Source organism: Protopterus annectens, chromosome 8.part0 (assembly GCF_019279795.1).
Source record: "Protopterus annectens isolate FY-2018-M chromosome 8.part0, PAN1.0, whole genome shotgun sequence".
In the NCBI taxonomy this organism is placed as follows: Eukaryota; Metazoa; Chordata; order Ceratodontiformes; family Protopteridae; genus Protopterus; species Protopterus annectens.
The window spans coordinates 1688262303-1688288231 of NC_056741.1; the positions used below are offsets into that span (position 1 = coordinate 1688262303).

The following is a 25929-nucleotide window of genomic DNA, read 5'->3' on the forward strand; positions in this document are numbered from 1 at the left end:
CATGTATGTTTAACCATTTTCAAAACATAAACATATTATAAAATATATTTCTTTTGCACAGATTAACTGTGTATGCAGGAAGTTCCCAGTCTCTGTCAGTTCAGCTAATTTATTTCCTTTATCCTGCAACTTCTGTTGAATTTCCTGTGATGTTGCATGGTCTTTCTGACATTCTTTAGTAAGCTGTTCTGCTGAATTTGAAACTCCTATGCACTTTTAAAAAGACGTGTGTATAACTTGTCTAAGCTTCCTGAACTCATTGTGTCTGTCTTTTAGAAGTTTACTACATTCCTTTGTAACAAAATGTACTAGGGGTTCTATCAGTAGCTGATTTGACTCACATGTGGTGACAGGACATAACTGTTCAACATCAGAATGTAATGGAAACACTTTACCCTTAGTTAATTCTTCAGATCTGTCTTTACAGTCTATTTTTTTAGCATGCAATATTATTTTATGGCATAATACACAAAATGCAGTTTTTGTTGAAGCACACAATAAACATTTGTCATTTTTCACATGGTTTTCTTTGAGATACCAGTCAAAGATTGTAATACATTTGCATAATGCCTTACTATCAACTTGCCCTAATAAGGTTTTACATTTACTAATGTGCTGTGTATACCAACATAGCAATTTACTAAAGTTTGGTTTACTCCTGCATGAATTATGAATAATATCCATATTAATAACATCCAAACTGTCTAATATACAAACTATGTAAGAATATACAAACTCTGTTTAACATCATCCACACTAAATATGTGACAGAGAAAAAAGTCTTACCAGTTAGCAAGAAAACAGGTGATCAGGCTGCTATTGCAGATGGCTAGAAATTTTTCAGAGTCACTTGAGAAGCTGGTGAAGCACAACAGGCAGCGGACTAGTGTGCCAGTGGACATTCACCTTTTCTTGAAGAATTTATGGCACTGCGAATTTCTTGAACTAGTCTCACTCTGGATTGTAGACGTCTAAAAAACTTTACTACTGCAAGCTGCATAAACTGGAATACTTCTGTTTAGGATTTACACATACGTACAAATGTTAGTTACTGCAATTTAACTGAAGTGACCCTCTGCAGGGCTTACCATCACACTCCCTGTGTTTGAATGCAGATTGTAGGTTCAAATGCAGGCTAGCTGGCCATTGAAAAAATACATTTTGAGCTCTCTCTGCTTACTGCTTGGTGTGATGGCTTTGCAGTGTTCTTATGACACTTAGTCTTGTTGGCTGGATTCTGCTAAAATTCAAAGTCTGGTTATATTTGCATTCACAGTCTGTTGCATACAGAAACTTGCAGAATATACACTGATGAGAGAATATACTTTGCAGCACTTGTCTTTAAGAGCAGTAACCAATAACTTTTTATAATAAACCAAACGGAATAACGTTGCAGCTTAAAAGTACTGTTCCAACTTTACTACTCATATAGTACAGATGATGTGAGAGATATAAAATTTACCTTAGGACTTGTGTCCCTACCATACCTCTAACATAACTGGATTTATACAGCTCTTTATATACAGTTTTAGTCCTGTAGAAACAATACTAAGCTTCCTTGTTTAACAATGTCTTGTAAGAGACCAGCTTTTCTGACAGTGTGAATATCCTGTAACAGTGTCCTGATGTCCATGTAGAAAAACATATTTTTGAGGAAACACATTGTTCTGTATTCTATTTGGATCTGTGTATATGAACATATGTTCTTGTACCAATGCTGATAAGCATATCCTGTTTTTTATGCAGAAAAACATATTTTTGAGAAAACACATTGTCAGAGATCATAAACATATCCTCTTGTTTTAGGAAACATATTGTGTCCATTTTTTATATGCAGAATAACATGTCAGTGTTCTTTAAAAGCAGATTTTGCATTTTTGTTCTTGCATACATCCTGTTTGAGTCTGTAAGGGAAAAATGTCCATTCTTTAAAAGCAGATTTTGTATTTTTGCTCTTGCATACATCCTGTTTGAGTCTGTAAGGGAAAAATGTCCATTCAGCAGATTCCTTTTCCAAGCCATGGTAATTTAGTATGACTGCTGATCACATATTACTAAACTCTGTTTCTGTATTTAAGCAAGCCTTTTCTTTCAGCATATTTACAACATAATTAATTTCAGACTAATATTAATAAAATCTAACAGGTATACTGTGATTATATTCTTGAAGCTCAGTACATAACATACAGTTCAATACGCACTTCTGCACCAGTTGTTTAATATCTACATAACATATAGTTCTCTTACATTTTTAAGACAAGCATATGAATCATACTAATATTCACAAATGACATATAATTATTTACAAAATTCCAGATATCTGGGCAGGCAGTGTCACATTTCTATGTAAATCATATTGATATTTTCAAGTGACATATAATTATTTACAAAATTCCAGATAGCTGGACTGGCAGTATTTCCCTGGTGTCAAATGGGTCACCAGAGTAGAGATTAGGAAAATAATGTTTTAAATGGTCAGTGATCTGTATATCCTTGGCTTTTGGAGATGTCAGAGCACAGAGGCCTGGTTAATGCAGCAGCTAGATATGAGGAAGATGTTTTTTTTTTTTTTTTATTTCTATTTTAGTTATTGGGTTTTTGTCATTTACAAACTCTGCAGTACTGCAAAACTGAAGAATACTGGTGTTTTATATGTTCGGTGAAGTTATTTTGTTCAGTTCTGTAAACAATGAAAATGTTCATTTTGGTATAGTGAGTTTGATATTTTTCAGGATACCAAAATTCATTTACTTCATCCCACCACTAATAAACAGTGTATATGCCTTATAATGATGTCTAATTTTGTATCTGCAAAGTTTGGTTTTGTTTTATCTAAATGTAAACAATAATAACACAAATTAAAACAGCATACTGTGTATGAGGCAAGCTAGAGACTGGCAGAGTATTATCATGTCTTAAATCTGCAGTTTTCTTTCATAGGATCATAGAAAGTTGCTCGGCTATTGGCCTTGAGGCCCTTACAAGGCTAGCCAAGAATTTAGCCCATATTCCAACAAGTCAGCACCCTATGCCACTGTCCAGCAGGGATATAGGTGGGATCCCAGTGGTGCATTTTCTGTTCCCCATCCAGTTATCCAGGTTGCACTTAAAAAGATTTAATGAGGTACTCTGCTTTACATGGAGAGGGAGTCTATTCCACAAAAGGGGGAGACTCTGGGACAAAAATCTTTCTCGCCAACAAGTCCTATTGATGTCACAGACCAGGTTAAGGTTTCAGGGCAGCGTCTGACATTGCTTCGTATGCCAGACAGAGGTCACCTCTGAGGAGTCTGTAGGAGACTGAGTACAGAGACAGGGCTTTTAGCCTATCTGTGTAGGGTAGATGTTTGAGGCCCTGGATTCTCCAGGTGAGGAATCTCTGTGGTCTCTCCAGTTGTTACATGTATTTTGTGAGGTACATGCAGAAAGGAGCATTGTATTCAATAATTGGTCTTATAAGGGAAGAATATGATCACCTTGTCCCTGGATAAGATACCCTTACTAATGAGGTGGGCCATGTAGAAAGCTTACTGTACAATGGAGGCAATATGGTGGTCATAAGTCAGTTTGCTATCAACCTGGTTTCCCAAGTCCCTCATGACTGATTGCATGCTTAGTGCCTTATTATCAATGTGATAATTTGTGGGGATATCATTCTCCCCAAAAGGGATGATGATGAGGATGCATTTGTTGGCATTCAGTTTGAGGTCATGTTTCAGCGGGTAGCTGGTACAATATTATATCTTATTATTAGCCACTGCATTGCATCTGTAGTGGCTGCTGTATTTTCATTTCATTTATTGAATTTTTCTGCACTTTGTCATTGTAAAATGCCATTGTTTTCACTGATCGCGCTGCTGGTTTCCTGTGCACTTTAGTCATTTTAAAAGTGTCAGTTTCTGGTTAATTTATTTGATTGTCCTATTTGACTTCACTTTGGGCTAGCATTCTGTGGTTTTACATTAAGAAGGCCTGGGATTGCATTTCTAGTGGCAGTGGAAGGTAGTCTGGAGTACCAGAGCTGGAAATTACATAGGAATGCTTTAAGTGAGAACTGCTTGATTGGTTAGAGGGCTATTTGCTATATTTAGTCAGTTCTCTCTGCACCTATAAATTTGTTACGATTAGCAGTACCATGTAGGAACACAGAACTGACCTTTTCTATATAAAACTACCTCTGAAATGTCTACAATACTTAGTTGCGCAAAGAGCAACTAGTTTGAGCACTGGGGAGCATGCCCCAACAAGTCTGGTCTTAGATAGTTCTGATTGTAGTCTATTATCTTACAATAACAATGTTAGGCAACTCTAAACCCATTTTTACCAGATATTTTAGAATGCAAAATAAAGATACATAGTCACAGACATGCATCTCCATGTTATCTTTGCATCCAGCCTGGTAGACATGGGCATCCTGAGGTAATGTAACAATTCTCTCATGTTACTTACTATGACTTAATTCTTAAATAAACAGATATGGTGTGTGAAAGATGTAGTTACATAATGTAATTTGAGACAAAGCTCTCACATACAAGAACTACACTTGCCTCATATAGACAGACCAGACACATAGAACCACATATGCTGAAGTGCTTAAATGTAATCTCCCTAAACCACAAAGACCTCCCAGACATTACACAAACAAAATGTATCCACAGCAGTCTCAATCCTTCTACAAACTCAACACCCAACATGACACATAAGGTCACATCCCATGGTGTCTCAGCTTCTAAGCACATAAGGCACACCACCATACAATCCAATATTTTAGTCATAAGAGACTCCATTGTGAAACAGACAAATGTCCCACTCACCAGGGTAAGAAAGTGGAGAGTCACTGTCAGCTGTTTGTCAGGGGCCAGGATCTGTTAGATCATGCAAACACTTGGGTAGTTGAACCATAAGTATCACTGTGACTCAGTAATAGTCCATGTGGCCAAAAACAACCTGAGATGTACCTCCCCGGACTACATGAAGAGAGACATGACAGAGCTCTCAGACTATGTGTCCCAGGCTGGTATGAGCATTGGGCAGCATTCAACCTCTGCAAGGATGATGCCACTGTGTGAACAGAAAATAATTAACTTTAAGAACTGGCTTAAAATATGGTGTCATTCGAAGGCTACACAATATTTGTCAGCCAGAGAGGATACGGTCAAGAGACCATGCTGCTTTGCCAGGGACTGTCTGCACCTGTCCCCTCTGGGATTTTGAATATTGGCTAAAACCTTGTTGATCCCCTTGGTGCCTTTTGTATGCATTTCCAACCTGATAAACTTACTGATATAGATAAACCAGCCCAGGAAAATTTGAAGGTGGTACTGCTTAATCCCAGGAGTTTAAACAAGAAACTCCACTCTCTGCAATCTCTCCTCATCCTGGAGAATGTAGATATATGTGCAATTACTGAGACTTAAAACTTAAACTTAAAAAATCAATACCACCAACAGTTGAATAAAATACCAGAAATAAATGCCAGCTCAAAATCCACGATTTATTTTATTTACTGAGACATTGTTTAAAGTGGCAGTGAGCAGCCCTTCAGTGCAGGGCTACAATGCCTTCCACAAATTTAGATCAGCTACAGTAGTGGAAGGGACAAAAGGTGGAGGTGTCTCTATCTACATAAAAAACAAGCACACTTTAAGGCTGGCCCATCAGTATGATGTACTTGAGTTTCTCCACATCCAAATTACCTTAGACAAAGTCCCATGCCATATGCTTGCAAGCTTTAATTCCCCCTCTATTACGAGGAAAGCCATAAGACACACTTAAATTTAATGGTAATTTTCCACATTCAGTCTGACACCATAGTTGTGGGCAACTTTGGTTATTCAATTTTAAACTGAGAATCATACACAACCCCTAACATGCAGGCCCCAGAGATTCTTGAACTTTGTAAATGCAAACACTTCACAACAATTAGTCTGTTTACCCACTAAGGGCATAAACATCCTTAACCTGGTCCTTACAAATGTGCAGAACTTTGCACCTTCCCTTGTGTAACGTCCTCACTGGTCATGTCAGACCATAAAGATAGCTCCCTTGAAGTAAAGGTAAAAACAGGGATACCAGTTAACCTTGGAACTTAAAGGACTTATTCTAGGGCAAACTTCCTACTACTAAGTGGCTCCCTGAAAAATGTCATGCCCCGCCAAACCAAATTGTAAGAACGCTACTACATACATGGAATCATTCACAGAAATCCTGTATAATCACATTAATAGCTGCATAGAGACAGCTGTATCTACCCAGGTTATCTGAAGCATCAAGTAAAAAAAAAAAAAAAAAAAAAAACAAGCTGACCTGGTGGAATTCCAACACCAACAAGTTAAATAACAAAAGGAAGAAATTAATGGCAAAAACGAGGCATTGCGGAAGACATCAATGGCAAAAATGAGGTATTGCAATGTCCAGCAAGGTGAAAATAAATCCCTCATCATTCTAAACAAGTAACACAGGGAGTTAATCAAGTCTACCAAATCCATATATGAGGTAAAAATTTGCCTCACAGGCCAAGGACAATTACAAAGCTTCTCCAGTACTGTTTGTAACCTCAAAGGCAAGAGACAACATTGTACCAAAATTGTAAATGGTGCCAAAAGATACATCAGACCTCCTGGATGATAACTTTAGCTCCAATTTCAAAACCCTCTCTCCCCACCAGATACTCCACAGGAAATGCCCACATCCATAACTCCCTCAACAATCAACAGATAGTAGGTACTCAAGATGCACATAAAGGCCAAGAAAACTGCATTGACAGTTCCTGATAACATCCCAGGATGCCTCTTTAGTAGCATGAAATATGAACTAAAGGGTCTACTAGAATCACTGTTTAACAACAGCCTCTAAACAGGCTTTGTGTCATATGAATGGAGGACTGCATCAGTTATCCCACTACACAACGGCAGGCCTTCTGTGAACCAGGGAAATATCGACCCATAAATCTGACTAACCTGGAGAGAATAGTGATGGATATCTTAAATGATGACATAGATAACCTGCAAATATTGGACTCAAATCAGTTTAGGTTTATCGAGGGCAGGTCTTGCCTACTCAACCTGATGGACTTCAAGAAGGTCACAAAGCAATGGATGGTGGTGAATACTGCCTACCTCGACCTGGCCAAGGTGCACTTTGGCATTTTAGAAAGGCTCATGAAACTAGGTGTAAACTCCTTATATCACACCTCTCATCATACCAGCCAACTGTACAGATTTTTGCTGAATGCCCAGATTTTTGCCTCATGTTTTTGGTTTGTTCCTCCTAAAATCTTTGGTTTTCTAGAAAATCACTGAGGACTGAAGTCAGAAAATAATGGTTTATAACAACAATATTTTAAAATTGTCCCTATTTTTGGGCCTTTGCCTCTCCCATTATTTATGGCTTTGTTTTGCTCTAAGAAGTTGAGAGGTATAGCAAGGTAGCTTATTGGAAGGACCCTAGAAGTTAGAAGAGGGGACTCTACCTTCACAAAAAGGATGATCACTAGTGGGGGTGCCTCAGGGCTCAGTGATGGGGATGCTCCTGTTTGGCATCTATGTCTGTGAGGTCAAGGCTAACATTAATGGCCTCTGGCTATCGAGGTTCCCATATGATTGCAAATTGGGTGTAGTCACTGAATTCCCCCAAGACACAAATATCCTTGAAAAAGGCCTGACATAGATTATTAACCAGTGCTAGGACCATGATCTAAAACTCAGTGCCAAAACATGCACCATAGTATCTTTCAGAAAGACAGCCACCCCAGCAAACTACTACATTGACAATACACCCCTAAGAGTAGAATCTGTAGTCTGATATTTGAGATGCTTGTAGACAGTAATTTGGTATTTGACTATACCTACTGTAGTAATGAAATGATTCTATGTTGCACAGCTTATAAGCATGGGTATGGCATCTTGATCCAAACATGTCATCATTCAGTTGTAATCTGCTCTCAGAATACCAATCATTGAATACAATGCCCCCTTTGATTTATACCTGGCTACACATATGCAACACCTGGAGTCATACCTCTCAACTGTACAGATTTTCACAGAATGTGTTGATTTTTGCCTCATATTTTTGGTCCGTTTTTCATGAAAGTGGGTTTTTTGGCAAATTAGTGACAAACCATTAGAGATTGAAGTTAGAAAGTAATGACAGTTATTTGAGTTTCAGACTTCATACCCTTCAGAAAATTCATGCTAATGCAAAATCTGTTATTCTATCAACTTTTGAAGTTTGTAAGAGCAATATTTAATACTTGTCCCTATTTTGGGCCTTTGTCCCACTTTTATTTATGGCTTTGTCCAGATTTCTTGCTGTTTGTCTTGCGGTTGGGAGGTATGCCTGAAGTTTCCACAGAGATTCTTCACAAAACACTATATGGTGTGGAAAAAGGTCCTTTGTGGACCACTTCAAAGCACTGTCCTTTTAGTCAATCTCCTATAGGCTGCTGAGAGGTGACTTATGCCTGGCCTACAAGTCATCTTCTGATTTAGTACTAATAGACCTGTAATCCATAAAACACATAGCATCAGGAACAACTGATCCAGGAACCTAAAACATGCCTGCAACATAAGTAGGACATGCTGAAGGAACAGGTATGTGTTTCAGAGTCACATCCATCTCTGGGGCAGGCTTCCCATTCATGTGAAGCAGAGTTAATCTCTGCACTTATTCAAGCAAAATTTGGATCAGTGGATGGTGAACCACAAAATATATCCCTAGTCTGGCACCTAGACAGAAGAAGCTTGTAAATGTTCAGCTACCCATGCACAAGCATGTATGTAGATATATATATATATATATATATATATATATATATATATATATATATACATATATATATATATATATATAAAATCTGTTTTTCTCTCTCTTTTATATATATATATATATATATATATATATATATATATGCACACACACACACACACACACACACACACACACACACACACACACGTATATACATAAGCATGAATGCATGTGTGTGTGTGTGTGTATGTGTGTGTATATATGTTCAAGGCTCCAGAGAGCACCCCTGCAGTACCAGGCTACAACTCTTACCACACTTTTCGGCCACCAAAGCAGGACCGAAACACTAAAGGTGGAGGAATGCCAATATTCACCAAGGATATTCACACCACCAGGCTAGTTGCCCAACACAATGCGTCTGAAATTCTCCAGGTGCAGCTAACACTAGGTAAGACTGAAATCCAAATTGTAGCTTGCTACAGATCCCCCACCATACCCCAAGATTCACACTACACCTTTCTAAACATACTGGAAAATATTAAGATAGAACCAAACACCCTAATACTGGGTGATTTTAACTACCCTGTCATTAACTGGGAAAGCTACTCATGTACCAACACCTTTGCCCAATGGTTCTTGGAATTCATAAATTCCAATGCCCTGGATCAACTAATCCATAGTCCCACCAGGGGCTCCAATATCCTAGACCTGGTCATTATCAACATGGGAAATCGATGCTCCACACCTATGGTCACCCCCTCATTAGTCACGTCTGACCATAAGCTAATCACCCTTAACATCCACATCCCACCCCCAGTAAGGAAACCTCCATAAAAAACTTCTCCAAAGCCAACTTCATGCTACTCAAGTCAGAAGTGACAAACCTCATGACACCCATGCAGACAGAAAGTTCAACTGCTGAATCCTACACTAAGGCACTGTACGATGACATCCACTCATGCATAAATTGTGCCATCCCAAATAGAACCAAGATGCTCTCATCCAAAAAAAAGAAGCCAATCTGGTGGTCTCCTGCCATAAACAAACTTTACAACAAAAGGAAGAAACTGTTGCAGAAAAGAGGAAAATCCCAGGATGCAAAAAGCTTCTTTACCAGCCTCAGTAAAAAACTGAGATCCCTCATAAAATCCTCCAAAGCTAGTTATGAAAATAAAATTGCCAAAGATTCCAAAGACAACAACAAGGCATTCTATAACTATGTCAAGAATCTAAATGGCAATGCTCAGATCTGCTCTGAGCTAAAACAGAATGGCATTAAATATACTGATACCAAGGATATTGCCAATATCCTGGCAGATTGATTCAGTGCCAACTTCACCCCCCTCTCACCCCCTGAATGGCCCATCTCGATACCGGAAGATTGTCAAATTCCGGTAATAACGGCCACACAGGTAAAAAACACACTCTCCAAAGCTAATAATACAGCATCCATGGGACCAGATGACATCCCGGGCTGTGTACTACATGAACTACAATATGAACTGGCACCTCACCTAAGTGTCATGTTTAATCATAGCCTCACCTCAGGTTTTGTGCCCACTGAGTGGCGCACAGCTACAGTTATCCCACTCCACAAGGGGGGATCCACCTTGGATCCCGGAAACTACCGTCCCATCAGCCTGACAAGCCTTATCTGCAAGGCCATGGAGCGCATTATCATGGAACTTATAAACAAAGACATCGGCAACTTTCAAACACTGGACCCCACCCAGTTTGGGTTCGTGAAGGGCCGATCTTGTCTCCTGAACTTGATTGACTTCTTTGAATCAGTCTCCAGAGCCATGGACAAGGGTAAGGTGGTCCACACAGCCTATCTAGACCTTGCCAAGGCCTTTGATGCCATCCCCCATTCTGGAATCATAGATAAACTTACTAAGCTGGGCATTAATCCCTACGTCACCCAATGGGTTGCTAACTGGCTTACTGATAGAACCCACACTGTAAAAGTAGCCGACTCCAAATCCAGCTCCAGACAAGTGACAAGTGGAGTACCTCAGGGTTCAGTCCTGGGACCGCACTTGTTTGGCATCTACTTCTCTGAAGTACAGGCCAACACTAAGGGACTCTGGATAACAAAGTTTGCAGATGACTGCAAACTGGGAGCCATTATTGAATCCCCAAATGATGTGGATACTCTACAAAAGGGCCTTACAGAAACAGATGCTTGGTGCCAGAGCCATGGACTCAAGCTCAATGTCAAGAAATGTATAGTAATCCCCTTTGGGAAAAAACATGTATCTGTGAATTACCATATAGGTGGCAGTACACTAAACACCGAAAGTTTGATAAGAGACTTAGGGACACAGGTGGACAGTGGTCTCACCTTCAATAACCACATCGCCACAACAGTCAGGAAATCATTCTATGTGGCACACCTCATCACTAAGGGCTTTTCATCCAGAAAAAAGGAGGTCATTGTCCCACTGTACTCATCCCTCATTAGACCCATTATAGAATACAATGCCCCGTTTGGTATGTACCTCTTAAGACATCTGCAACAACTGGAAAGGCCACAGAAATACCTCACTAAAAGAATCACAGGCCTAAAGCAGATACCCTACGCTGACCGCCTTAAAAAACTCCAGCTATACTCTGTTGCATATCGTCTACTCAGAGGCAATCTTTGGTTAACATACAAGGCCATGTCAAACCCAGAGCTGTTGGACATGCTACACTTAAAGAAATCCCAATCTATCAGAGCCACACGCTCCCTATGAACCTATAATATATATATATATATATATATATATATATATATATATATATATATATATATATATAAATATATATACATACATATATACACACACACACACACACACACACACACACATATATATATATACATATGCATGAATGCATGTGTGTGTGTGTGTATGTATATATATATATATATATATATATATATATATATATATATATATATATGGGTTCCCCTGCACATTGCCAACATTTCATAATGTCGAACACCATATGGCCGAGACCATATGATCGATATTTGAAATGCCAGCCATGCAAAACTGGCATCTCCTTACAGTGCGGAATGGAAAGATTTCCATTTCCGCACTGCAGTGCGATCTCAGACTTGGTATATTTAAATTACGGGGGGATATGGGGGTGTAGCCCCCCCTGCTAATAGCTTGAAGGTAAATTAATGTTATGTTTTTATTTTTTTTTATATTACATGGTCGACATTTTGAATGTTGATAATATGGTCTCAGCCATATGGTCTTCGACATTATGAAATGTTGACCATGTATAGTACACCCATACATATGTAAGATATAGATATAGCTATAGCTATATATAGATAGATAGATAGATAGATAGATAGATAGATAGACTCCCCTAATCACAAAATTGGTGGGAACGAAATCCTATCAAATTGTATTGGGAAGCATGGCTAGGCTTAAAAAGGCCTCTTAGGTCAATAGCCTAGTATTCTACTATGCTTCTATGAAGGACTGATGCTTGTATTTTAATTACTCTGGTATTATACATTCAGTTGACTTAATATGTTGCATCCACTATTTTGTAACCAAAGATGATGTTTCTATCAGTTGTTTTGTTGAGTTACATAATAATCATTTATGGACAAGAAGTAAATTGTCATTGAAAGTGTGCTTTGTCTTTGTTCATATATGCAATCTGTCAAAACAGTAGATCTAAGAAAGTGAACAATGATATATATCATACAATACTGTCTGTAACAGTTTTGCAAGGAAACTCCAGGAAACAATATTGCATATGGTTGGCAAGCCAAAGCTTTTTGAAGAAAAGTTAAATTAAAACTGAGTAAAAGGCCTGATTTGGTTCTTAGAACCTATTAAGAGTCACTCTAACTAGAAAAATCAGTAGAAAATGCATTAAATGTAATTTATATTGTTTTCATTCAAATATATTTATAAACCTAAGAATGAAAAAGTACTGTGTGGTGTGCATTAGCAGACTCAATAACTCATATTTTAATGTATAAGATCATAACATCCCTGTATTCTTCCCTTATAAGACCCATTATTAAGTACAATGCCCCTTTCGGCATGTACCTCACAAAGCCCAAGCAGCAGCTGGAGAGACCACAGAGTTTCCTCACCTGAAGAGTCCAGGGCCTCAAACATCTACCCTACACATATAGACTTAAAGCCCTGTCCCTCTACTCAGTCTCCTACAGACTCCTCAGAGGTGACCTCTGTCTGGCATGCAAAGCAATCTCAGACTCTGCCATGATGGGACTGCTGCATATCTGCAAGTCAAGATCTACTCGAGTAGCACAACCTGGATAACTGGATGGGAAACAGAAAATACACCTCTGGGATTCCACCTGTGTCCCTGCTGGACAGTAGCATAGGGTGCTGACGTGTTGGAACGTGGGCTAAATTCTTGGTTAGGCTTGTAAGGGCCTCAGGGTCAATAGTCTAGTAACTTCATATGATCCTATGATCCTAAGACTATCTAATCTAGTGTGATACTTTTATTTGTATGTATACAATGTGGTTAGGCATATTTATAAATTTATGAAACCACAGAATATAGGTTACTTTCAATACTGCTACTAAAATTCTTTTGTGTCTTTGTAGGTAAGCATATTTATGGAAATTTATCCCTTTATCATTAGTTTTAGACTGCTTACTCCTGCTTTGCATTAGTTCCAGATAAGTTCTTTCTTCTACCTGGCTTAACACAGTGCTTCATTTGTATGTTTGGAGAATGTTAGACAATGAATATTTATGAGCTTGGATGCCATAGAAAGGAACTACAGTTCTAAGATGGTGTATTTGATTATGCATGCTTGATACTTGTGTTATGCTAATTAGGTGTCCATGATTGTCCCTTATCTTAACATCATTTGGCCATGTTTTTCTTCACCTGTAGAGGATTAAGGCTGTAAGCTGTAGTTTCTCTAGTACAGAGTTTGATTCTGTTAGACATCATTTGCCTACTTTATGACCTTGAGCAACATCACATAATCAGACATTGCTACCAGGTCACCTTTGAAAAATGTATCCGGTTAACAAGTGGTAATATAGGTACTGCAGTCATGCCCACAGAGTAGGAAGATTGGACTTGGCTTAGCATGATAGATGTAAAACATTCTGATGGCTGGAGAATTAATTAGACTCTTGGCTATAATTGATAATGCAGTCAGGCACTAGTTTCATTATTGGCCTTCTGTGATAAGTGTAGAACTCTTATCCTACACTTTTAAATACATGATCCTCCACATGTTTTACTCCATCAGTCTCACATGAGGGGGTATCTCTCTTATTTTCATCCTGCAGTCTGAATTCATTTTGATAGGTCATTTATCTCTTAGAAGTTAACAAGGCAGAAGGTGGGTGGTGTTGAGATAATATGACATATAGTTGCAGATCAGAATTGCTGAGCTATACCCCCTAACTGCACCCTATATTTAAAGTTTTGTTTACTTGTGGCTGTGTTTATTTATTTTCCTGCTATAGCATAACTTCTAGCTCAGTTCATTGAACTATTCATATTTCATTTTCAAAGGATTGTAAGCACATACACAGTCCATTTTTTCAGACTAAAACATCTGAATTGAGTGTGCTAGAAGCCCAATTAGCAAAGCCCACCAAAATATTACAAAGCTAGGCTTTGATATCTAATTGTAAAACCCCATGACCCAGCTGTGGACAACACAGTGGCAGAAAACCTACCTAATACCAGGGTTTTCTCCTTTATAATGAGCAAAAACAGGAAAACAAGATACACTATTTGCTCCCCACCTGTACTAATAAGTATGTACTACTTGTTTTTCATACCTTTCTTGGTCAGTTTTTGAGCAACAGTAAATACTGTAGTTAATGTAGCAGTTAACCAAATAAATAACCCTATTTTCTTTTATATATTTGTATTACTTTTCAAAAATAATAAAATGTATATAGCACTATTATATATATTTTTCTTATTTTGAAAAATTGGTATAGTGTAGAAGCTATTTAATTAGATAAATATCGAAAAATAACACAGTCACTATGATGTAAAGAAGACTGGAGAATGAATGAAAAATATTTCTTGCAATACACAATTTTACTTTTGTTAAGTGTTGTTCTTGTTAATGCCTATGTTAGTTGTGAATGGAATCCAAAAAGTGTTGGGCATGTGCTCTTGCTACAGGAGACAGCAAATGCATTTGGAGGACTTGTATGAAAGGAACGCTCAGATGTTTTTTTTTTTTTTCAGCTTTGTGGTTTTGTTTTGGAATAACTCAATACAGTTACTAAAATGTAATGTCTTGACAGGGACTCTGAATTTAATGGTTATCTAAAAGTGTAGCACCTCGCAGGATGCGCAGTAGCAAACCCTGCCCCTAACCGCCCACAACTAACCTAGCTACGTTAATAGTAATTAGCTGTCATGTAGCTTACACCGGATTAATAAAACAAAACAGTAAAAAGCATTTCATTGGCATCGGAATGTACAAAACACAAAAATAAAGTAATAAAAGGCCTTTGTTTGGGATCGGTCAATTTCATAGTAAACATTACACCAAAAAAAGCAGACACATGAAATTCAAACACAGGACAGATTTTTAATGCCACAACCAAGTTTATTTACCTACATATATTGCAAAAGACATGAGAATGGTAAACAGAGCATTCCTTTTAAATAACGTTAAGTGAAACGCATAAAATTAGTGGTTACTCTGGTGCGATTATTATAACAATATGTTACTATTTTATTTTCAATTATCACAATTTGTGTGTGCGAACAGCGGTGGTGGTGCTGCAGTAGCATTGTCGCCCCACAGTAAGACGTTGTCCAGTTCGATTCTCAGCTAGAGCGTCTTCTGTGTGGAGACATGCGTGAATGGGCATACCTTCGTTGAAGTTGTGCATCAGGGCTGGCAACTTGGCACGTAAAAATCTACTGCCAATCATTAGCGGACCGGAGTTCCGCTGTGGCAACCCCTAACCGGGAAAAGCCGAAAGACACAACAACAAAAAATGATTTCTGTGTGCATCCTGTGATGAAATATCCAGGACTGGTTCTGTGCTTTGCTTTTGTTCTTTGCCAAGATAAGCTTTAGCTCCCTATGACCGTAAATAATATAACGTGGGAAATGGAAAACGGAGTACGTTGATACAAATTATCTACATATAAATAGTACTAAATAAACACATATATTCTCAACTATTTGGCTATATATTATATTTATAAATATTTGGTTTCTTTATGGTCACCTTACAACATTGTACACGGAGAAATGACTAGATTATTCAGAGGCAGCTTCCATGAGATTTTGAAAGAATAGAGTAAGATAGTTGAGAGAGTAAAACAACTGTCTGCTAGATTATGTCTACTAAATTCTAATTGCATGGTGAGATTGCGATCAAGCAAACATTTAGTAATTGCACGACTTCCACTACATTTGGTTTGATAATTTTACTGTTCAGTCGTCAAAACAGATTTATACATGCAATAAGTTTTCATCTGTGAGGTCCACATGGCTCCAAAATGGGGCACTTTCTTTTTAACATATTCATACAAGACAACATGAATTTGCTGTACTCTAATTTGCAGAAAACTGGAGTATTCGCTTAATGCAAAACATACATAATAATAAACTTCTGGAACGTCCAAGGAATTTGATTAGTGTTTAAAAGCAAATTTTGTAGCTTTTGACCAAGTTAAGAACCTATAGGTCACTATAGATAGTGGTTTGAAGTTTTCAGTTAATGTTAATACAGTATTCAGGCATAACGGGAAACGCTCAGTGTCCCTCAAATGTGCGCTGACATGCCAATCAATATGGACACGCCCTAACCTGCGCAGTACTGCCCGTGTGGTACTACACTGTTAGATAACCAATTTAACTACCAAAAAAAATACCTGCCAGTTGATAGCCATAATTACTGCTGTAATTTTTTTTAAGTGCTGATGCCATCGTTAAGGGCGGCATGCAAAGAGCGTCTGCCTGCTAGTAGTGTTTAGCATCCTTTGAGGAGGATAAGCTGCAGCAAAGAAGTAGTTAAGCAGGTTACATGCACCCCCTCCCATTTTTTCGGAGTGGCGCGTGCGTATATAGTTCTATTGTCTGGAAGCACCGCATTACCTATAGGCCGGGTGTTGAGTGTGAAGGTAAGATAAATAAGATGGTGTTAGATTGACACCTCAGTGCTAGACTGTAGAGAGGACGGACAGTACCGTCAGTTCTACCGCAGGGAACTGCTAAGACTGGAGCGAGCGGACGGAAGGGCGTGCGCATCTGGGGCATGAGGCAGGAAGGAATATAGAACGCCTGCAGCCCTGCGTTTAGCTGCGGGTATCAACAGCTCCAGAAGAGTCTTTGAGCTGCGCTTCTGCGGGCACCATGTGAGCAAGAGTCGGGGATGAGATTATGGGAGAGCCTCTGTGTCATAAAAAGGGAGAAACCTTCACACAGACGCTGACATCTGCACACTGGGCTGCTGCCTGTCAGACTTTGCAGCACTGGAGCTCTCGATGCAGTGCACTTCCTCAGTTTGTTGGCTCATACCATGTGTTAACACTGGAGTTTGGTAGGGGTCTGGCCTTTTGAATAGTTGTGATGTGCTTACACGCTACTTTGTCTACAATGAAAGTACTTCCCTTTGTTTGGGCTAAGCTGTAGTTGAGGGGTTGCACTGCTTTTTGGAACTGATGTTTTTCTTAAATCCTGTTCACTGACATTGCTATTTTCTACCTTCCAAATAATTATTTTGTGTGAAGTTCAGGACATATTCTCTGAACTTTTGGATGGGGGGTAAGCAAAGTACTGCGGCCCGTTCCCGGGGTCCATTTGCAGGTGTATCAACAGATGATAGTGTTGTTCCTACTGCCCCTTCTCATTTTGGGCACTACCAGACAGGTGGTCCTATGGGTTTGCGTAGCCGGTCTGTGAGCTCTGTGACAGGTATGGGGATAGATTCAACAGTTGGTGTACCATTTGGATTGTATCCGGGCCAGGGGACCAGTGATCCAGAGCGAGGAGATGATGGCTCGGCAGCAGACTCTACCTCCAGTCATGGAAACAGTTTTCAGGAAACGGGAGGTAGCCAGCATACAGATGGGGTTTTGTACCTGGGGTCAAGAGGATCGCTAGCTGATGCCTTACCTCTGCATATTGCTCCAAGGTGGTTCAGTGCTCATAGTGGTGAGTGAAGTAGATTCACAGTGCTATAAAATGTGTTGCTTTTTTCATTTTGTGTTTTAGTTGTACAAGCCCTGGGAATTTGTCTGTCTGAGTTTGTGCAGTTTTATTGTGACACATGATATGCAGAATTCTTTCTCTTTACATATATTGGTGGTGTACCTGTTTATTTTTGGAATTTTGGGGAAGAAAACTGAAGACTTTATCAATCTGATGAAGCAACTGTTGCATTTATTTGGGAATGAAAGCTAAAGCATTCCAGCATTTGGTTTAAAATTGGTGTCTTTGTTTTATTCACATTTGGGCTGTATCTCACATATGATCATGCTATTGTTTGTGTTTCACTGTTCCTTTAACTGTTATTTAATCTGCTTTTGCATTAACATGGTAGCAGAATCACCCAAGTTGCTGCTGTTTATTTTTATTAAGTAGATGTGCGAGAGACTTTTATTTCAGAAACTCTGTAAAACCTGTTAGCTCACATTGTAACTTTTAATTATTGTCTCACTTTACTTTCTCCATGATTTATAAGTTTAACTATTTATTTATTCATTCATTCATTCATTCATTCATTCATTCATTCATTCATTCAGATTAGCCCAGCTCAAGGCAAGCCAATTTTCATATTTGAAGCGGAAAAGTTTCCAGAAAGAGAATATAGTACAGTAGCTGAAAAGAATAGAGTTAGGAGTGCAAAATGTACCATGTTACATTGAAACAGACATGTCATGGGGTTTAAGGTTTGGTGTGCGAAAGGTGACCTATCTTTAGTGATTAAGAGCTACACACTTTTGTAAATTATTTGCTACATTTGTCTGGCTGGACAGTGAATTAGTGTTTAAATTGCCAGCAGATAATTCATTTGCTGCTTGTCCACATGCCAGGCAATTGTGTTCTTGTTTGTAGTAGCTTTCCTCAGTCTTTGCAGAACTTTTTGTTGCATTCGTTTTGTAGGGAACCCAACATTTGCTGAGTGATAATGTTTGTGTTATAGTTTGATGATAATTTGGATTTTTGTGAAAATAAAATTTCTGAATTACAGCTGTTGAAGCAAAATATTTAAATAAGTATAAAAATAAAAAATATTTACAAAGACACATGAAATTGAAAAGCAAAAACAAATGCACACAGTAGTTCTATGTAGTTCCGCAGTGATCCCTGCTGTACTGGTGTTCACAGATAAAAGTGTTGCCACTCAATGTTTTGCTTTAGCTCCATTGTAGTTTTTTTTTTAATCATAATCTGTGTTCTATGAAGAGGGTATTTTAATCGCATCTGTGTTATGTGAAGAGGGTATCTGTATCCCTTTTTTTTTTAGTTTTCTGCAATTAATTTTTGCATTAGTAAAAGTTGTAAAAAACCTGTATAACAACTATTGGATATGTTTCTAAGGCATACATTTACAGAGGAAGCAGCTTTTCCTGATGTTGTTATTGTGCAGAGTCATTTTTTTTTCTGTTATTTGTTAGGTTTTCTACCACATTGTTCTAGATCCTTCTGCAACCAGTAATTTTGTGAGATTTAGATAGTGGGTCAAATATGTCATAAATTATGGCAGTATGTGAAATACCATAGTATGACTGTAGTTTTAAATGTTTGCTGTTGGTAGGAAATTACAGCCCAGGATTTCTGTTTTAAATTTCCCATACTGTATTGTTAATATAATTATAAATTAATTTTTTTTTCTTTAGCAGTACATGGCAGAAAAAATGTTGTGCCAGGTTGATGGCCCAGAACTATTAGAGCTGTTGATAGTAACCTTAGTTTTAGAGCAGAGCTGTTGCTGGCAACTTGCAAACTGGCATGAGGAAGAATTTGGTATTGACTATTTAAAATGTGCTACTGATTTCAGAAATTTAGTGGTGTTTGTTTGCAGCAGTGAGGTTTGAAATGGTCTGTGATGATGTTGAGCTGTTTGAGGGTTTCATTTAACAAAATGGGTTAATGCTGAGGTTTCCTGTGATCTGGGTGCACTTTTCAAAGCCTTTGTGAGCTGTAAGCGCTCAGTTGGGAGAGCATTAATCTGCATATCTAAAGACCACTGTTTCAGTTATGGGTTTTGACAAGAAAGCCTTTGGTCTAACAGTTAACCTGCTTTGTGTGGCAAGGGTGCAGGTTTCAATCTTTCCACTTTCATTTACCTGTTGTGTGACCTTGAGCAAATCACTTAACTAGACAGTGCTTTGAGTCAACTAGGAATTCGGGCAAGGCTCCTTAATGGCCACCTTGACCGCATGCTTGGTAACTTAACTGTAAACTATGAACTAAAACTAATGGTAGCCATCTTCCCCCAAAATACTGATATATTAGGGTACAGTAGCAGTTAAGTATTGCATACCTCTGCTGAGTGAGGTTAATAATACAAGTACTTTCAAGCAAAATTTTGTGGTGGTAGACACCCTGTGTATGGCCTTTTTATAAGTAGTATAACTAACTGGACCACATGAGTAGCTTATTATATTTGTAGTACCCAGAACTGCATTGTCATAACTTTTGTTTTGAACTTCAGTACGGTATTACATGTTTATTCTTCTTTGCAGGCTGATACTTTAATTTGTTGTAGGACCTTACATTTATACAATATTAGAAATAGTTAGCTGTTAGTATCTTTTAAATGTTACATTTCAACACTTTTTTTATTGTAGCAGCATAGTATATGCAATATATGTGGCACTGGTCTAGCAATCAAGGAGCCTTAATCCTCACCACTAACACCAGTAAGGGGTGTCCACATAGTGGAGGATAACCAATACACACACAGTAAAGTACAATTTCCCTTAAGAGCACTGGATCACAGTCAGTCTGGGGCTGGTTTCTCCCTGTCTCTCCAGATCCCCAATAAGACGCCCCACTGGCACAGCTATAGAGTCCAGATCTCAGCCTAGTGGTCAAGCTAAAACCTCCAGCACCCTCTCTGTCCAACCAGTGCTTCATGTCCCTGCCCAAGTAGCTGACAAATACACACTTTGAGATATGAGTTGTATACAAACACACAGACACTCCTGGGAAAGGCAGGCACAGGTTCTCCAGCAATACCCCCTTCTCTGCCAGGCTATAAGATAGAAATTACTGGCACCAACCACTAATAACTACTAAAAAGGTCCTTAAAAGGGTGTCCAATTATTACTGTGCAATATTATTACCCAAATGGTAAGTGTGACTGAACAGCAAAACTTATTGGAGTGACTTGGACAGTATCACTGTATACATGCAATGTAACACTTAAATTATCTCTACACAAAACAGCCACAATTTGAAAGGTTTAAAAATATTTAATAAATAATAAAAACACAAAACAATACTTCTTACTACACAGTGCTAGTGAAGAGTTCACAGCTCACAGAGAAATACTTAAAATAATACAGTAGAAAAGTTCTGATATCAGTGCAGAAAAAAAACACTAATCTAGTCTTCCTATTTCCTAGCTATATCTAAGAGAAAATAAACTTACATATAGAGCATAGGCAGAGTGCTGGTGATGTTGGATGTTCTCAAGACAACTGCAAAAATGCTCCAAGTCTCTCTGTCCTTAAATTAATAACACGCTACCACTGACTCATTTCAGATTACATCATTACTTTCTGTTTCTCGGGCTAACAGAAGCTCAGAGTGTGACAGCACTTTTGATCTTGCACCTGGTCAGGATGCTACAGCAATAAATGTCATTATACATGCAAATTCTAGCAATTCACTCTAGTCTCAAAACAAATGCAAGACTTCCTTCATCCAAACATCTCAGCTGTGGGTTTTGTGATCAAACAACTATACAAGGTTTGACTTATCAGCTTTCCTACAGCAGAGTGCACTGTTGTTACATTTTTGCAGTTCCACATTTAACACCATTTTCTTCCATTTAAGAGAACAAGCCTGTGGCTTGTATTAATAGTTACAAATGACAGAATTTTGTATAATTCTATCTGGCTAGGCTGGCAGATTTCACCTGTCTTCACAGGCAGATCACAGTTTAATTTCTACAAATCTTTTGGGTTTCTAATACTGTGACAGGAATGGACCTCATTCCAAAGTCAGGGTCATCAGTAAAGATCAATAAATTACTGTTGTTTCAATCTTTGTTAGCCAAAAGTGCTCTTCTCAGCAATTCATATGGAGTTGCATGTACTGGTAGTATATCCAACTATGATTGTAGATTCTTTATTAGACCCATTGCTCCTACTTTTGGAACTATCTGGGTATCTTTTCTGAAAATCCTGATATTTTATGACTGTCTCTATCTATACACTAGACACTAATTGCTAGGTGTAGCAATTTCAATGATCAGTGCTACTTTTGTCTTTTCTTTTGTTTTTTGAATTGCTGGTAACATGTAATCCCATGTGATGTATACTTTCATCATTCTCTATAAGGCTTTGTGGTTCATGTTTACAATGCTTCCTAGCTATTTCTATATGGTAGTGTTTGCACAATTCCCAGTGCAAAAATCCTGCTACATTATTGTGCCTTTCAGTGTAGAGGCCCTCTGTCATGAATGTATTGTACATACAACAAGGTGTGCAACTGTTTCAAATTATTTTTTAAAGAACCTACATTTTTCTGTTTCTTCATTGTGTTCAAGGGACTTTGTAAACCAACGTGTACATAGTCCACTGGTCTGGGCTGCCAGTATCAACCTTGAATCCTTTGGTTTCAACTCACCTCTCCTTAACCATTCCTGCATTCCACATTCTGATCCTTCTTATATTCTTAATTTTGTTTTTGGCACATTCAGATGCTTCTGATTTTTGTCTACCTCTGGTTTGATTTCCATTCCAGCTTGCCACCTGAATGCTTCTGCTAAACTAAGCAGTGAGGTCATCCTTAGACTTCCTTTCCTCTTATTTTGGAAGTTTCACTTTGTTTGAATCTGATGAGGTCAGCAGGTGTGTTTGCAGCCCCTTGACTGCATATCTGTACCCATGTAATCAAACTTGGTATACACTTATTTTTATACATCATTTGATAAATGTGAAGCATTTTTCTGTCCAACTGATCCAGTACCTTTTGGGGCCAGCCAGGCACCCCAAAACTGTAAGTTAAAACAAGAAGAGCAAATTAGTTTATAGCTTGTACTTTATTCCTAGATATCAAGGTAGCTTTTCATTATTAGTTTTGGTTTTCTGAAGTATTCCTTACTGATTTTTTTTTCATTTATTCATCTATCATTGCCAGTCCTTTGTCAATTCCCAAATATTTATAAACTCCTTCCTGCTCAAGTTACTTTATATCACATTCCTGTCCTAGAATGATATAAAGTAGCTTGTTTCAGTACTAAGAAAATATCACATTTCTGTCCTAGAATGATATGTTCTTAGTGCTGCAACTTTCCCTGCTTTAAATGCTGCTTTTACACATTATATATACACCAAATTTCATTCTTGAATCATCTGAGAAAGTTTTAACCATTTGCAGTTTTGTGCTTTCAACTCCTCATGTGGTGAGCTATATAATTTTAAGTCCTCCACAAAAAGTAGATGACAGATCTTTAAGCAAATCTGCTTTCTGGGAGCCAAATTATAACCAAGACCTAATCTGTTAAGTAAACTGCTTAATGTGTTAAGGGAAAGAAAAAACAAAAGCAGCAACAAAGAATCACCATGGAATACCCCCTTGAATTTTTATCCTGGCAATAACAATTTGCCCTTTGCCCATAAATTGTCAGTGTAATGTAATTGATCAATATAGGAAATTTGTTATATATATCTGTAAGCACTTCTTATCCATGAATGTGAGATGCTGTCAACAGATTTTTAGTAATCTGTCCATGCCATACTTAGATTCTTCTCCTTTTTCAGTTTCTCCATAAAGACCATATTTAGCAACAGGTGATCTTTTGTTCCATATGACTTTCTTTTGTTACCCTTTTGTTTTGTTGTCATGATTTGAGTTTTCTTCTAAATGACTATAAACTCTGTCCGCATCAATTTCAATATGTAGTTTGTACATTGTCGAAAGGCAAGTTATTGGCCTATAGTGTTTAGGATGGCTTACCAGGTTCACTCTTAAGGAGTATTGTTTTTCTTGTTAACCAGGTCAGTATCTGTTTGGGATGTGCACATAAGTAGCTCTTACTTAAGGCTAAATCTTCATATACAGTTGTTAATAATTTTAGCCAGATATTGGTACTGCATCTAGACCTGAGATTTTCCATCTAGAAGCTTTTTTTTAATTTTGTTTCAAATTATCTGGCCATTACTTCGTTTAATTTTCTATAAATTTGAACTTCTTACTGTTTCTTTTACTTTTTCTATCCATTCAGCATGTTTGTTATATTCCATGGGGTCTTCATAAACATTTCTCCAAAATGTGTCTAATCTTTTTCCTGGTGGAGTTCCTATTCCTTTTGCTTTGTTTCCCATTTCTCTGCTATCTTTAGTTTATTATTTGCAGTGGGGTATGATAGATCCTAGTCTGTTATGATACTGCACATTGCTTTTATCATACTTGTCTGTGTTTTTTTTTTAGCTATTCCCTTATACTATTTCTAATAGTGTCACTTTTTGTCTTAATTGTTTTATAGCTATCTCTATTCAATGCTTCCATCATGGCATTTTATTTCTTCCATTTCTTTTCCTTATTGCTCTGCATTTTTGTGGTAAGACTTTATCTGTTATTTAGTTACAGCAGACTCCCTCTTATCTGGTCTCGGTGTAACCGGTCATCAAATTTCTGCCATAGCCCTAGCAACAGACAACAGAGAAGAACAACACTTTCACCTCCTCTGGGCACTTCGGAATGTCTCCGCTTATCATAACTACCAACAAAATCAACCAAGAGCTTAAACATTACATTACCTCTCTTTATTCTCCAGAAAATTCCTCCAAATCCTAACAAATGTATCAGCAGAACCGACATGTAACAGTGGTTTACCAGAAAATCAAAATTATTGCGCGAGACAGGACAAAAATATGAGGTAAAGATTAGGCACCTTCTGCAAAATTCTGGCAGCTAAGGGAGGTAGGAATTGTTGACCAAAATTATCTGATAGTAAAAAAAAACATCAAGCCTCAAAAATATGTCAGTTTTCAAGATTAAAATGTGGCAACTTTATATAAAAACATAATTTTCTAAACCTAGCTGCAGAATCACTAGCCTACCCTGTCTCAATTCTTATAAACTGCTCTGTACAAGAAACCTACGTACCCCATCTATGGAAAGTGTCACATATAATTCCCCTTCACAAAGGTGGAAACTATTATGAACTATCAAACTACCGGCCATTTGCTGTCTTGTCTCCCCCCCCTTTCCAAGCTTCTATAGAAATGTATTCACACCCATGCACTTCTTATCCTCACATAACCTCCTCTCCCCCACACAGCATGGTTTCCGCCCAAACCACAGCACAACCACTGCTCTACTCTCCTTTACCAGTCAGATTAACCATCTAACACAGCATGGTTTCCACCCAAACCACAGCACAACCACTGCTCTACTCTCCTTTACCAATCAGATTAACCATCTAAGAAACAGTGACAAATTCATCTCAGCCATATTCCTAGATCTATCAAAAGCGTTTGATATGGTCTCCCATAACCTACTCTTAGACACTCTGTCAACCTTATCCTTCGCCCCCTCTACTACTTCATGGTTTAAAAGCTATCTCTGTCAACCTTATCCTTCGCCCCCTCTACTACTTCATGGTTTAGAAGCTATCTCTGTGACAGAAATATTCCTAGATCTATCAAAAGCGTTTGATATGGTCTCCCATAACCTACTCTTAGACACTCTGTCAACCTTATCCTTCTCCCCCTCTACTACTTCATGGTTTAGAAGCTATCTCTGTCAACTTTATCCTTCGCCCCCTCTACTACTTCATGGTTTAGAAGCTATCTCTGTGACAGAAAACAATCAGTTAAATGGCAAAGTACACCATCTCCTCTATTACCAGCTACTATAGGCATCCCACAAGGATCAGTACTGGGTCCTCTACTATTCACCATTTTCGCTAACAAACTACATACTTTCTGCATGCATCACTTATACAGTATGCAGACGACTCCACCCTAATCTGCTCAGCCCCATCCATAACCACTCTT

At 38.1% G+C, this 25929-nt stretch overlaps 1 protein-coding gene across 2 annotated transcripts in view; it reads left to right on the forward strand.

The window, feature by feature from the left end:
• Positions 1–16780: 16780 nt before the first annotated feature.
• ZNRF1 (zinc and ring finger 1) overlaps positions 16781–25929 on the forward strand; it is a 1280919-nt gene continuing 1271770 nt past the window's right edge. For both annotated transcript variants that reach the window (XM_044081218.1, XM_044081219.1), the window contains exon 1: positions 16781–17902. In XM_044081218.1, coding sequence (XP_043937153.1) covers positions 17506–17902 — 397 coding nt within the window. In that variant the 5' untranslated portion in view covers positions 16781–17505. The remainder of the gene's footprint in view (positions 17903–25929) is intronic.